This window comes from Rhinoraja longicauda, chromosome 40, assembly GCF_053455715.1.
Source record: "Rhinoraja longicauda isolate Sanriku21f chromosome 40, sRhiLon1.1, whole genome shotgun sequence".
NCBI lineage: Eukaryota > Metazoa > Chordata > Chondrichthyes > Rajiformes > Arhynchobatidae > Rhinoraja > Rhinoraja longicauda.
In genome coordinates this window covers 2,393,699-2,408,880 of record NC_135992.1, presented here as the reverse complement: position 1 = coordinate 2,408,880, position 15,182 = coordinate 2,393,699, and the positions used below count along the sequence as shown (strand labels likewise).

The 15,182-nt window shown below is 53.4% G+C and overlaps 1 protein-coding gene across 1 annotated transcript; it reads right to left on the bottom strand.

Moving 5' to 3' along the window:
- Nucleotides 1-700: 700 nt before the first annotated feature.
- Nucleotides 701-13,755, bottom strand: LOC144611371 (tyrosinase-like). The gene is made up of 5 exons (XM_078430443.1): nt 13,640-13,755; nt 9,566-10,367; nt 6,014-6,221; nt 3,195-3,336; nt 701-884 (listed from the first exon to the last, which is right to left on the bottom strand). Exons 1-5 carry the CDS (start codon nt 13,753-13,755, stop codon nt 701-703), a joined length of 1,452 nt encoding a protein of 483 aa, XP_078286569.1.
- Nucleotides 13,756-15,182: the final 1,427 nt, after the last annotated feature.

The following is a 15,182-nucleotide window of genomic DNA, read 5'->3' as shown; positions in this document are numbered from 1 at the left end:
TACAAACTCCCTACAGACGGCGCCCGTAGTCAGGATCGAACCTAGGTTAATTAGCCCTCTGTAAATTGCCCATTGGTGTGCAAGGAGTGGATGGGAAAGTGGGATAACGTAGAACTAATGTGAATGGGTAATGGATGATCGACGCGGACTTAGTGGGACGAAGGGGCTTGTTTCCTTGCTGAATCCTTGCTGAATTTTTCAATCACGGCACGGTGGCGCAGCGGTAGAGTTGCCGCCTTACAGCATCAGAGATCCAGGTTCGATCCTGACTACGGGTGCTGTCTGTACGGAGTTTGTACGTTCTCCCCGTGACCTACTTGGGTTTCCTCCCACAGTCCAAAGACGTACATTCTTGCAGGTTAATTGGTTTGATAAAATTGTAAATTGTCCTTAGTGTGTGTAGGATAGTGTTAGTGTGCGGGGATCGCTGGTCGGCGCGGGCCCGGTGGGCCGAAGGGCCTGTTTCCTCGCTGGGTCTCTAAACTAAACTAAACAATCTTGGTGGCTGAAGATATTTCTAAGTGGGGTTCATCTTGAAATCTTGCTGTGGTTTGGTGGCAGGTGCTGAAGGCAACTCGGTCGTGGGGGGAGAGAGAGGGGGCAATTTAGAGAAACATGGCAGCTGTTAGTTTCACGCTTCACATTCCCAGGTCCCACTTGGGCAGGAGTGCAGAGAACGGGGCAGGTGGAGGCAGGCGGCTCAGGTGGTCATTCCCGAGTAAGTGTAGCCGAACTCCAGCGAGCTCTTCATGAAGTCTTGGTTGGACACCACGGGGAAAAAAGGTGGCATGGTGTCATCGGCACGGTGGCCGCGAGGGACGGAAGGATCCTGTGGATAGGCGGAGGAGTTGCCCGGGTGGGAGCGAAGCCACATCTCAAAGATCCTGCCCCATTGTTGACAGAGGAGGTGAGAGAGATAAAGAAAGAACATTATCAATCCCGTTCCCAGTCCCAGCCTCGCTTCCCCGGCTCCGGGGATTCCCGTCACGACCCGCAAGTGGAGCACCAGTGACTCCTCCCGGTTGCAGGAGGAGGAGGAGGACATCATTCAACCCCTCGGGCCGAATAATGTCTAATGTGCAGAAGATCATGAGAGGAAAAGACCGGGTGGACGCAGAGTCTCTTGCCCAGAGGAGGGGGATCAAGAACCAGAAGGCATGGGTTTAAGGTGAAGGGGGAAAGATTTTACAGGAATCTGCGGGGTAAACGTTTCACACAAAGGGTGGTGGGTGTCTAGAAAGAGTTGCCGGAGGTGGTAGTTGAGGCTGGGTCTATTGCAACTTTTAAGAAACAATTAGACAGGTACATGAATAGGACAGATTTAGAGGGATATGGGCCAAATGCAGGCAGTGGGACTAGTGTAGCGGGGCTGGGCATGTTGGTCGGTGTGGGCAAGTTGGGCCGAAGGGCATGTTTCAGCGCTGGATGATTCTATGTCTACTGCCCGGCATTGGCTCCTGGTTTCTCTCCCTGATCCACACCCCTCCAGATCTCTCTGTTTCCTTCTCCGTCTCTGAGAACTCCCAATTTCCATATCCCAGATTGTCCCACTGTTGGCAACCTTAGCCCCACCAGCACCTGTGTAGTGTCTCTACTCCTGCCCACTCACCTGTGTAGTGTCTCTACTCCTGCCCACTCACCTGTGTAGTGTCTCTACTCCTGCCCACCAGCACCTGTGTAGTATCTCTACTCCTGCCCACCAGCACCTGTGTAGTGTCTCTACTCCTGCCCACTCACCTGTGTAGTGTCTCTACTCCTGCCCACTCACCTGTGTAGTATCTCTACTCCTGCCCACTCACCTGTGTAGTATCTCTACTCCTGCCCACTCACCTGTGTAGTATCTCTACTCCTGCCCACTCACCTGTGTAGTGTCTCTACTCCTGCCCACCAGCACCTGTGTAGTGTCTGCTCCTGCCCACTCACCTGTGCAGTATCTCTACTCCTGCCCACTCACCTGTGTAGTGTCTCTACTCCTGCCCACCAGCACCTGTGTAGTGTCTGCTCCTGCCCACTCACCTGTGCAGTATCTCTACTCCTGCCCACTCACCTGTGCAGTATCTCTACTCCTGCCCACTCACCTGTGTAGTATCTCTACTCCTGCCCACTCACCTGTGTAGTGTCTCTACTCTGGCCCACTCACCTGTGTAGTGTCTCTACTCCTGCCCACTCACCTGTGTAGTGTCTCTACTCCTGCCCACTCACCTGTGTAGTGTCTCTACTCCTGCCCACTCACCTGTGCAGTATCTCTACTCCTGCCCACTCACCTGTGTAGTATCTCTACTCCTGCCCACTCACCTGTGTAGTGTCTCTACTCTGGCCCACTCACCTGTGTAGTGTCTCTACTCTGGCCCACTCACCTGTGCAGTATCTCTACTCCTGCCCACTTACCTTGCAGCTTCTGCAAGATATTCCTCAATGTCTGTTGCCCGCTTGCCTGCCCCAACCCACCCTGCTGGGCCTCGTGTCAGAACCTGCATGATAACAGTTTCAACATCCCTTGGGGTGATTACTTCCACGAGGGAGAATTTAGCACCGGAGGTCATCGCCTCAGAATTGAAGGACGTTCCTTGAGGAAGGAGATGAGGAGGGATTTCTTTAGTCGGAGGGTGATGAATCTGTGCAACTCATTGCCACAGAAAGCTGTGGAGGCCAAGTCGACCGATATTTTTAAGGCAGAGATAGATAGATTCTTGATTAGTGCGGGTGTCAGGGGTTATGTGGAGAATGCAGGACAACAGGGCTAAGAGGGAAAGATAGATCATATCATATATATACAGCCGGAAACAGGCCTTTTCGGCCCTCCAAGTCCGTGCCGCCCAGCGATCCCCGTACATTAACACTATCCTACACCCACTAGGGACAATTTTTACATTTACCAAGCCAATTAACCTACATACCTGTACGTCTTTGGAGTGTGGGAGGAAACCGAAGATCTCGGAGAAAACCCACGCAGGTCACGGGGAGAACGTACAAACTCCGTACGGTGCAGCACCCGTAGTCAGGATCGAACCTGAGTCTCCGGCGCTGCATTCGCTGTAAAGCAGCAACTCTACCGCTGCGCTACCGTGCCGCCCTTGATCATGATTGAATGGCGGAGTAGACTTGATGGGCCAAATGGCCTAATTCTGCTCCTATCACTTATGAACATGAACTTAATATAATGTTAGAGACACCAAGTAAATGTAAAGTCTTACTTGTCGATGTAGGCGTGATGAGATAGGAAGAGAGGATCGTTGGCCGAATACGCCACATTTGACATTGTCCCACCACAGAAGTAATGAACCATGTTGTGCATGCTGGGGTAGAGGGTCTGGGGGTCACTCGGCAGCAGGAACCCTGGGAGCAGAGGATAAGGCAGTCACTTTAGCAACAGAAAAGTCATTCGGCCCTGATGCGTAGGAAAGAAAACTTCAGATGCTCTTATAAATCGAAGGTAGACACAAAGTGCTGGAGTAACTCAGCGGGTCAGGCAGCATCTCTGGAGAGAAGGAATGGGTGACGTTTCGGGTCGAGACCCTTCTTCAGACTGATGTCAGGGGAGGGGGCGGGACACGCCCACAGCATCAGGCACAGATACCACCTCTAACCTCATCTACTGCATCCCAGTGTTCCTGATGTGGCCTCCTTTACATCGGCGAGGCCAAGCGTAGACCGGGCCACTGGATCTCCCGGGTGCTAACCATTTTAACTCCTCTTCCCATTCTGATCTTTCTGTCCTCCTTTCTTGTTGCATCTCCCTGCAACACCTGTCCCTATACCTGCTTTCCCTCGACTCTATCCAGGGACCCCAACAGTCCTTTCAGGTTAGGCAGAGGTTCACTTGCACCTCCTCCAACCTCATCTACTGTATCTGGGCCTCCCCCATTGGCAGAGTGAGGCCGGGGGCAAATTGGAGGAGCAGCACCTCATATTCTGCTTGGGTAGTTCACAATGTAATGGTGTGAACAATGAATTCTCCAGTTTTAGGTAAGACCTCACCACATCCATTTTCTTCTTCCCCCACCCTCTTCCTGACTACGCGCTCTCCTCATGGTCTTGTACACCTCTATAAGATCACCCCTCAATCGGCTGCACTCCAAGGAATAAAGTCCAAGTGCAGCGGTAGAGTTGCTGCCTTACGGTCAGCATCGAACCCAGAGACTGTCTGTACGGAGTTTGTACGTTCTCCCCGTGACCTGCGTGGGTTTTCTCCAGGTGCTCCTGTTTCCTCCCACACTCCAAAGACGTACAGTTTGCAGGTTAATTGGCTTGGTAAAATTGTAAATTGTTCCTAACGTATGTAGGATAGTGTCAGTGTACGTAGATCACTGGCCGGAGCGGGTGTCAGGGGTTATGGGGAGAAGGCAGGAGAATGGGGATAGGAGGGAGAGATAGATCGGCCATGATTGAATGAAGTAGACTTGATGGGCCGAATGGCCTAATTCTGCTCCTGTCACTTGTGAACGTGTGACTCGGTGGGCCGAAGAGCCTGTTTCCACGCTCTATCTCACAACTAAACAAAGATGAAGCTCGACCTCCCCTCGTCCCATGGCTCCGATGTGCCGCGAGAGGTTCCTCTGCCGCTGTGCAGAGTCCAGGAGAGTCCAGGAGGGTCACCGCGCTGATGTCACCGTGAAAGAGCAAGGATCTGCCCAATGGACAGAAACTCTGCCATGCGGCTCGTCAATTCTCTGCCTCAGAAGGCAGTGGAGGCCAATTCTCTGAATGCATTCAAGAGAGAGCTAGATAGAGCTTTTAAGGATAGTGGAGTCAGGGGGTATGGGGAGAAGGCAGGAACGGGGTACTGATTGAGAATGATCAGCCATGATCACATTGAATGGCGATGCTGGCTCGAAGGGCCGAATGGCCTCCTCCTGCACCTATTGTCTATTGTCTAATTCCTTTGGATTACGCAACTTTCCAGCTCGTCGACTACCCATCTTCTAATTTTTGATAAATATGTAATTCCTTCAATTCCTCATTCTCAACAGACCTTCTCCCCCTCCACCGAGTCACAACAGAGACAGAGTCCCCCTCATCCTCATCTTCAACCCCATCAGCTATCGCGTACAACACATAATCCTCCAACATTTCCGCCACCTCCAACTGGATCCCACCACTGGCCACATCTTCCCATCTCCACCCCTTTCTGCCTTCCGCAGAGACCGTTCCCTCCGTAACCCCCTGCAACACCTGTCCTTATACCTCCTCCCTCGACTCTATCCAGGGACCCCAGCAGTCCTTTCAGGTTAGGCAGAGGTTCACTTGCACTTCCTCCAACCTCATTTACTGTATCTGTTGTTCAAGATGTGGACTCTTATACCAAACAAAAACCGGGCGATCGCTTCGCTGAACACCTTCGCTCAGTACGCCTGATCTGACCTGCCTGATCTCCCGGTTGCTAAACACTTTAATTCTCCTTCCCATCTTATACATTAGCGATACAGCGCGGAAACAGGCCCTTCGGCCCACCGAGTCCACACAAACCAGCGATCCCCGCACATTAACACTATCCTACACACACTAGGGACAATTTACACAAACACCAAGCCAATTAACCTACAAACCTGCACATCTTTGGAGTGTGGGAGGAATCCGAAGATCTCGGAGAAAACCCACGCGGTCACGGGAAAACTAACAAACTCCGTACAGACGGCACCCGTAGTCAGGATGGAACCCAGGTCTCCGGCGTTGCAAGCGCTGTAAGGCAGCAACTCTACCGCTGCGCCACCATGATCGCCCACTTTGTAGGAGCTAAGGACTTGGACCTCAAGATCCCTCTGTACATCCATTCAAAAGGTCATAATTGATAGGAGCAGAATGAGGCCATTCGGCCCATCAACACCACCATTCAATCATGGCTGATCTATCTTTCCCTCCTAACCCCATTCGTCTGCTTTCTCCCCATAGCCCCAACACCTGCACTGATCAAGATGTTAACCTGTTGGTCACCATCTCGTCACGCTCTCTGGTCAGCCGCTGGCGAATCACCTTCCCTTTTCCATGGGGTGATGCTGTACGTGTGGCCACTCACCCTCCAGCGTGTTGCGGAATGATCCCAGGGCGCTCTCGTTGTAGGGGTGGGTGTCGTAGGTGGGCAGGAGGAGGCTAGAGTGCACGTCCTGCAGGGTGGGCAGCTCGCCGCCGCTCATGGAGGGCTTGCGGCGGATGAAGCGCTTGGGGCCCGGCGGGCAAACCACCTCAAAGTCCAGGTCGTGGGAGCTCTCGCCCAAACAGAACGTCTGTGAGAGGGAGGGAGAGGCAGTGAGTGGGAGAGCAGAGAACCCAGGAGCAAGTGCAGGCGGAGTCATTCATAGGCAAGGGTGGTAACGGCAACAACGGCCTGGATAGAATGAATGTGGAGAACATCACGGGCGGTCACGGTGGCGCAGCGGTAGAGTTGCTGCCTTACAGCGAATGCAGCTCCGGAGACCCGGGTTCCATCCCCACTACGGGTGCTGTCTGTACGTTCTCCCCGTGACCTGCGTGGGGTTTCTCCGAGATCTTCGGTTGCCTCCCACACTCCAAAGACGTACGGGTATGTACGTAAATTGGCTGGGTAAATGTAAACATTGTCCCTAGTGGGTATAGGACAGTGTTAATGTGCGCGGATCGCTGGTCGGCACGGACCCAGACCAAGCAATTGTGGTCCATGGAATCCAGGGCATGTTGGTAAAATGGAGGCAAAATATCCTTGGTAATAGGAGACACCTGGTTGTTCATTTAGGACTGCGATGAGGAAAAAAAATTTCACCCAGAGAGTTTTAAATCTGCCACAGAGGTAGTGGAGGCCAATTCACTGGATCTTTTCAAGGGAGAGTTCGATTTAGCTCTTAGGGCTAAAGGAATCAAGGGATATGGGGAGAAAGCAGGGACGGGGAACTGATTTTGGATGGTCAGCCACGATCATATTGAATGGCAGTGCTGGCTCGAAGGGCTGATTGGCCTCCTCCTGCACCTATGCTTATCGTGATCTGATATCTGTGACTAGCAGAGTTCTGCAGGGATCAGTGCTGGGAAAACTTGGTGTTTATAATAAAGGTGAATGATGTGTATGTGGGATAATCATATAACAGTAGGTTTGCAGATGAAACAAAGATTAGTAGGGTTGTTAACAGAGTGGTGGTTAGTCTTCAGCTACTGGACGATGTCAGTGTGTTGGTGAAATGGGCGGAGGAGTGGCAGATGGAGTTTAATCCTGATAAATCTGAGGTGGAGTGGTTTTGGAGTACTAATGGACCAAGAGGTGGAGAATGGGTGCTCTGTGGTCAGCATGGACACAGTGGGCTGAATGGCCTGTATCCATTGCACTATGATGGTCCGATTCTATGCCATGGTGAGATCTCAATGACAGCAAGTTGAGAGCTGAGAGGGAGTAAGACATCAACCAGTGAGAGAGGGAGTGGGTTATGGACGGGCATGGGCAAGACGTAGGGGAGAGGGGAGAGCTGGATATTAATAGGATATTAATATTAATAACATTCTGAATGCATTCAAGAGAGAGCTTGATAGAGCTCTTAAGGATAGCGGAGTCAGGGGGTATGGGGAGAAGGCGGGAACGGGGTACTGATTGAGAATGATCAGCCATGATCACATTGAATGGCGGTGCTGGCTAGAAGGGCCGAATGGCCTCCTCCTGCACCTATTGTCCATTGTCTATTGTCTAGGAGTGGCAGATGGAGCACCGCACAGCAGCAGATGATAGTAGGGACCAGGAGAGGGATGCTGATGTGTGGGGGGGGGGGAAGGATTATTATCGGGAAAAGGGGGACTGATAATGGGAGAGGATATTATCGATGGAGGAATGGGGATTATCAATGGGAAGAAAGGATAATGAATGGGGAGAGGGGAATAGCAATGGGGTGGGGGATTAGTAACGGAGGGCAAGCACTGTGAGTGGGGGGGGGGGGTTGAGGGGATTAGTAACGGAGGGCAAGCACTGTGAGTGGGGGGGGGTTAAGGGGATTAGTAACGGAGGGCAAGCACTGTGAGTGGGGGGGGAGGTAATTAAGGGGGATTAGTAACGGAGGGCAAGCACTGTGAGTGGGGGGGGGACATATCTATACCCAGGGCCATAGCTGCTATGAACCGGTCGGTCCTGCTGAGCCGGATGGTCACATCGCACAGTGATCCGGCACAGATCTACTTGCACTTTATTCTGTCTTAAAACTGTTACAATCTGTTTCGTTGGGTTGTTGTTGTTTAAATTAATACTGACTAGTTAATTAATTTATTGCATCGTATGGGAGGCGCATTCCCAATCTCGTTGTACCCCTGTACAATGACAATAAAGATATATTGTGTTGTATTGTATTAGTAACTGAGGGCAAGCACTGTCAGTGGGGGGATTAGTAACGGGGCAAGCACTATGAGTGGGGTGGGGGGTTAGTAACTGTGAGTGGTGTGTGTGTGGGGGGTGGGGGATTTGTAATTGAGAGCAGGCACCGTCAGCGGGGTGGGGGGGTTAGTAATGGAGGGGGCAGGCACTGTCAGTAACTGAGGGCAGGCACTGTCAGTGGGGCAGGGGTGGGGGGGTTAGTAATGGAGGGGGCAGGCACTGTCAGTAACTGAGGGCAGGCACTGTCAGCAGGGTGGGGGGGTTAGTAATGGAGGGAGCAGGCACTGTCAGTAACTGAGGGCAGGCACTGTCAGTGGGGCAGGGGTGGGGGGGTTAGTAATGGAGGGGGCAGGCACTGTCAGTAACTGAGGGCAGGCACTGTCAGTGGGGCAGGGGTGGGGGGGTTAGTAATGGAGGGGGCAGGCACTGTCAGTAACTGAGGGCAGGCACTGTCAGTGGGGCAGGGGTGGGGGGGTTAGTAATGGAGGGGGCAGGCACTGTCAGTAACTGAGGGCAGGCACTGTCAGTGGGGCAGGGGTGGGGGGGTTAGTAATGGAGGGGGCAGGCACTGTCAGTAACTGAGGGCAGGCACTGTCAGTGGGGCAGGGGTGGGGGGATTAGTAATGGAGGGGGCAGGCACTGTAAGTGGGGCAGGGGTGGGGGGATTAGTATCATATCATATATCATATATATACAGCGCGGAAACAGGCCTTTTCAGCCCACCGAGCCCGCGCCGCCCAGCGATCCCCGCACATTAACACTATCCTACACACACTAGGGACAATTTTTACATTTACCCAGCCAATTAACCTACATACCTGTACATCTTTGGAGTCAATTAGTAATTGAGGGCAAGCACTGTCTGCGGGGTGGGTGATTAAGGGGGATTAGTAATTGAGGGCAGGCACAGTGAGTGGTGTGTGTGGGATTAGTAACTGGGGGCAGGCACTGTGAGTGGGGGTGGGGGTGGGGGTACGGGGAGCGGGGTGGGCACTGGCTCTCACCGGCCACTGCTGGAGTGGGGTGGGGGTGGGGGTGCTAGGGGTGGGGGTGCTGGGGGCGGGGGTGCTAGGGGTGGGGGTGGTGGGGGTGCTTGGGGCGGGTGTGCTGGGGGTGGGGGTGCTGGGGGCAGGGGGGTGGGGGTGGGTGCTGTGGGTGGGGTGGGGGTGCTGTGGGTGGGGCGGGGGTGCTGGGGGTGGGGGTGCTGGGGGTGGGGGTGCTGTCTGCGGGGTGGGCGCTGGCTCTCACCGGCCACTGCTGGAAGCGGGACGCCTGGCTGAGGAGGCCGCTGTCGTTGCTGGAGCCGAAGATGGCGTCGATGCAGACGTCGCAGACAGGCTGCCCGGCCCAGCTCCAGTAGGGCACGTAGAAGTCGGGGTCGCCGGTGAGGTTGCGCATCTCCCGCTCGAAGAAGAGCAGGTAGGCGCGGTGCCAGCAGGGGAAGGCGGGCCCTCGGTGGGCGAAGGGGCCGGGCTGCCCGTCACCGCGGTGCTTGGCGCACACGTAGTGGGCCCAGACGAACATGTCGTACAGGCTGGCGGGGCGGAGACGGAGCGGGGAGCCGGGCCGTGGGCTGGAGCTGCCGTACACCAGGTACCGTGGGCTGTGGGTGCGCTTGGCCTGCAGCAGGCGGTCGAGGAAGCGGTCACGCTGGGCCTCGGGCATGGCCCACAGGTCGAGCCGCGTCACCATGTGTGGCCGCCGGCAGCCGGGCCCGGCCCAGCCCGCCGCGCACTCGCCACAGTCGCTGCCGTGGTAACGCGGCCTACACTCGCACACCTCCTCGTAGAAATAGGCGGGCCAGCCCAGGCGAAAGTCCCCGCCGCCCCCAGCCCGGGCCCCGGCCTCCCCCAGCCGCCGGCACCAGCCCCGGCCCGACACGTTGCCGCACACCGAGCCGTCCGCCCACCACGCCGGGCAACAGCGCCGGCTCCACAGCTGCTCGGGCCCCGAGCACAGCCTGGGGATCTGCCCGCCTGACAGGGCCAACAGCGCGGCCACAGCCAGCAGCCCGGCCTGGGGCCACGACCACATGTCCACAGGCTGCAGGCTGCCCTTCCCCGGGGTCGGTGGCGCTTGGCTCCTCTAGGCCTCGCCTGACGATGGCCTTGCCTCTGTGAAGAAAGGGCAGGTTAGTGGTTAAATGGGACTAGAGAGAGAGAGGGAGAGAAAGAGGGAGAGGGAGGGAGAGAAAGAGGGAGAGGGAGGGGGAGAGAAAGAGGGGGGGAGGGAGAGAAAGAGGGGGGGAGGGAGAGAAAGAGGGGGGGAGGGAGAGAAAGAGGGGGGGAGGGAGAGAAAGAGGGGGGGAGGGAGAGAAAGAAGGAGGGGAGGGAGGTCATAACATCTACACACGCATCTATACAGTAAACCCTCCATATAACATTATAGGAGAGGTGTCCGTTATTGCCGATTGTCCGTTATAACAGAGCAAGGATTCTCAAAATATGATATAGGATGCCTCTGCGAAGAAAGGGCAGGTTAGTGGTTAAGTGGGACAAGAGAGGGAGAGAGAGGGAGAGGGAGAGAGGGAGAAAGGGGGAGGGAGAGAAAGAGGGAGGGGGAGGGAGAGAAAGAAGGAGGGGGAGGGAGAGAAAGAGGGAGAGAGAGGGAGAGAAAGAGGGAGAGAGAGGGAGAGAAAGAGGGAGGGAGGGGAAGAGAGGTCATAACATCTACACATGCATCTATACAGTAAACCCTCCATATAACATTGTAGGTGTTCATTATTGCCAATTGTCCGTTATAACAGATCAATGATTATCAAAATATGATATGATAGGATGGCCTTGCCTCTGCGAAGAAAGGGCAGGCTAGTGGTTAAGTGGGACTAGAGAGGAAGGGAGGGAGGGAAAGAGGGAGGGAGAGAAATAGACAATAGGTGCAGGAGGAGGCCATTCGGCCCTTCGAGCCAGCACCGCCATTCAATGTGATCATGGCTGATCATTCTCAATCAGTACCCCGTTCCTGCCTTCTCCCCATACCCCCTGACTCCGCTATCCTTCAGAGCTCTATCTAGTTCTCTCTTGAATGCATTCAGAGAATTGGCCTCCACTGCCTTCTGAGGCAGAGAATTCCACAGATTCACAACTCTCTGACTGAAAAAGTTTTTCCTCATCTCAGTTCTAAATGGCCTACCCCTTATTCTTAAACTGTGGCCCCTGGTTCTGGACTCCCCCAACATTGGGAACATGTTTCCTGCCTCTAACGTGTCCAACCCTTTAATAATCTTAGACGTTTCGATAAGATCCCCTCTCATCCGTCTAAATTCCAGTGTATACAAGCCTAGTCGCTCCGGTCTTTCAACATATGACAGTCCCGCCATTCAGGGAATTAACCTAGTAAATCTACGCTGCACGCCCTCAATAGAGAGAGGGAGAGGGAGAGAAAGAGGGAGGGAGGGGAAGGGAGGTCATAACATCAACACACGGCACGGTAGCGCAGCGGTAGAGTTGCTGCTTTACAGCGAATGCAGCGCCGGAGACTCAGGTTCGATCCTGACTACGGGTGCTGCACTGTAAGGAGTTTGTACGTTCTCCCCGTGACCTGCGTGGGTTTTCTCCGAGATCTTCGGTTTCCTCCCACACTCCAAAGACGTGCAGGTATGTAGGTTAATTGGCTGGGTAAATGTAAAAATTGTCCCTAGTGGGTGTAGGATAGTGTTAGTGTACGGGGATCACTGGGCGGCACGGACTTGGTGGGCCGAAAAGGCCTGTTTCCGGCTGTATATATATGATATGATATGATGATACAGAAAACCCTTATCATATCATATCATATATATACAGCCGGAAACAGGCCTTTCCAGCCCTCCAAGTCCGTGCCGCCCAGCGATCCCCGTACATTAACACTATCCTACACCCACTAGGGACAATTTTTACATTTACCCAGCCAATTAACCTACATACCTGTACGTCTTTGGAGTGTGGGAGGAAACCGAAGATCTCGGAGAAAACCCACGCAGGTCACGGGGAGAACGTACAAACTCCTTACAGTGCAGCACCCGTAGTCAGGATCGAACCTGAGTCTCCGGCGCTGCATTCGCTGTAAAGCAGCAACTCTACCGCTGCGCCACCGTGCCGTGCAGCCTTCTTATAACATTATAGAAGAGGTGTCCGTTATTGCCGATTGTCCATTATAACAGAGATTATCAAGAGTTTCACCAAATGCTGGAGTAACTCAGCGGGCCAGGCAGCATCTTGGGAGAGAAGGGATGGGTGACTTTTCGGGTCGAGACCCTTACCAATGTGATTGTTTAGAGATACAGCATGGAAACCGTCCCTTGTCCCACCGAGTCCTGCCAACCAGTGATCCCCTGAGTGCACACTAACACTCTGTCACACACACACTCTCTCTCTCACAACAATTTACATTTATACCAAGCCAATTAACCGACAGACCCATGCGTCTTTGAGTGTGGGAGGAAACCGGAGTCCCCTGAGAAAACCCACGCAGGTCACGGGGAGAACGTTCAGAGAAGCACCTGTAGTCGGGATCGAACTCGGATCTCTGGCGTAGTGTGGCAGCAACTCCACCTCTCCACCACCGTGCTGTCTTAGTTGAGATAAAGAACTGCAGATGATGGTTCATACACAAAAGGGCACAAAGTGCTGGAGTGACTGTGGGTCAGGTAACATCTCGAGAACATGAATAGGTCACATTTTAGGCCGAGACCCTTCAGATAGTTTCAGTCCGCTCAGTTACTCCGGCACACCCCGCCTAGACTACTGCAACTCCCTATACACTGGGATCAGCCAATCATCCCTGTCCCGCCTGCAATTGGTCCAAAACGCCGCAGCGAGACTCCTGACGGGTACCCGTAAAAGGGACCACATCACCCCGATTCTGGCCTCTCTCCACTGGCTCCCAGTACAGTACAGAATTAACGTCAAGCTCCTCCTATTCACATATAAAGCCCTAAACAGGCTCCCCCCCCGCCCCCCCCCCCACATCAAAAAATCTTCTAACCCACCACTCTATCTCCAGGTCCCTCAGGTCGGCCGACTTGGGGCTACTGACTATCCCGCGATCTAGGCTTAAGCTCAGGGGTGACCGCGCTTTTGCGGTTGCAGCTCCTAGACTGTGGAACAGCATCCCTCTCCCCATCAGAACTGCCCCCTCCATCGACTCCTTTAAGTCCGGGCTCAAAACCTACTTCCTGAGGGGGCGCTGTGAACTGTTTATGTATGTGCTGTTATGTTTGTGTGCCATTGTATGTTCGTTTCTTAGTACCTGAACTGATGTACAGCACTTTGGTCAACGTGGGTTGTTTTTAAATGTGCTGTACAAATAAGATTGACTTGACTTGACTTAAAACTAAGCAGATACCCCTGGTCTGCACCAGCGAGCTCTTCTTCACCGGTTGACACGGCTGTTGTCGCGGTTGACGTTGTGGTCCCCAACAGGACCAGCTCGGTCACCGTGTGGCTCCCACCCCGAGACATTCTCCCCCTCTTCTAGGGTGGAGTGGGTCGGCTACACCGGGGGAGAAGGTGGTGGTGGTGGCGGCAGCTTGATGAAAGTGCTGCTCTATGCCAGTGGGCTGCAACACCAGGCATGTCACCGGACCCTGCGATGGGTGAAGAGGGGCTCGCTGGTGTACCTTGTGTGTCGGGGTTGGGTCAGAAGCTGGGGCGGCATCAACTATAACCAAGATCCATTATATAGGGGGGTTTGGTTTAGTTAAAACGAAGGTTAACTGTACTCGCACGCACACACTACACTTACTCATTTACATTCACACTCACTCACACACACACACACACACACACACACACACACACACACACACACACACACACACACACACACACACACACACACACACACACACACACACACACACACACACACACACACACACACACACACACACACACACACACACACACAACTCTCATCTGTCTGCACCAAAGATGCTGCTCCAATGTACCATGTTTGCATCATGACCTGCTTTGGTAACTCGAATGCCTAAGAAATGCAGAACGTGATGGACACTGCCTGGTTGAAACTATCTACAGAAAGCAATAACTCAAAGGCAGCCAATACCATCAAAGTCCCACACCACCCAGGCCACGCTCCCGGCTCACTGCGACCACTGGGAAGAAGGTCCAGGTTCATCAACGTCTTCTTTCCAACATCCATCAGGCTCTTAAACCACCCTGCACAATCCTAACCACAGACCTACCTCAGCAAAGATCTACTGTGGACTTTCTACCACTAAGATTGCACAACCTACTTTGGTTTATACTATTATTGTCTGGTTTACCAATTTAACTGAAAATTTACTTTATATTTATTTGTTGTGTTTAGTTCAGTTTAGAGATACAGCATGGAAACAGGCCCTTTGGCCCACCAAGTCCACGTCGATCTCCTAGTTCACACTAGTTTTCTGTTTCCCCACTTATACAGAGCAAGGACGCCTGTTGGCTGAGCAGAAAAGTAAGTGCTAATTACAGTTGAACAGGCAGTTTAAAAAGAGCACCAAAAGGAAGCTAGTAGTCAATTTGAAAAGTCCGGGAGCAGAGCAAGGACGCCCGTTGGCTGAGCAGAAAAGTAAGTGCTAATTTAAGTGAGAAGTCGGGTAAATTGGACAATCAGGCAATTTAATTGGTGATATAAGCAAGACTTGCAAAAGGGTGCAGCCCAGTGAGGGAAGTGCGAGTCTTTGGCTGCGAGTCTTCGGCGAGGAGGCTGCGGTGAGGAGGTTACAATTGTTTTAAGCCAGAGCTGGTTATAGGCACAAGGTGATGGCGGAAAAGTTGGTGCGGTGTGTTTCCTGCAGGATGTGGGAAGACAGGGATGTCGCTGGAGCTTCTGGGAGCTACACCTGCAAGAACTGTGTCCAGGTGTAGCTCCTGAAGGGACGTGT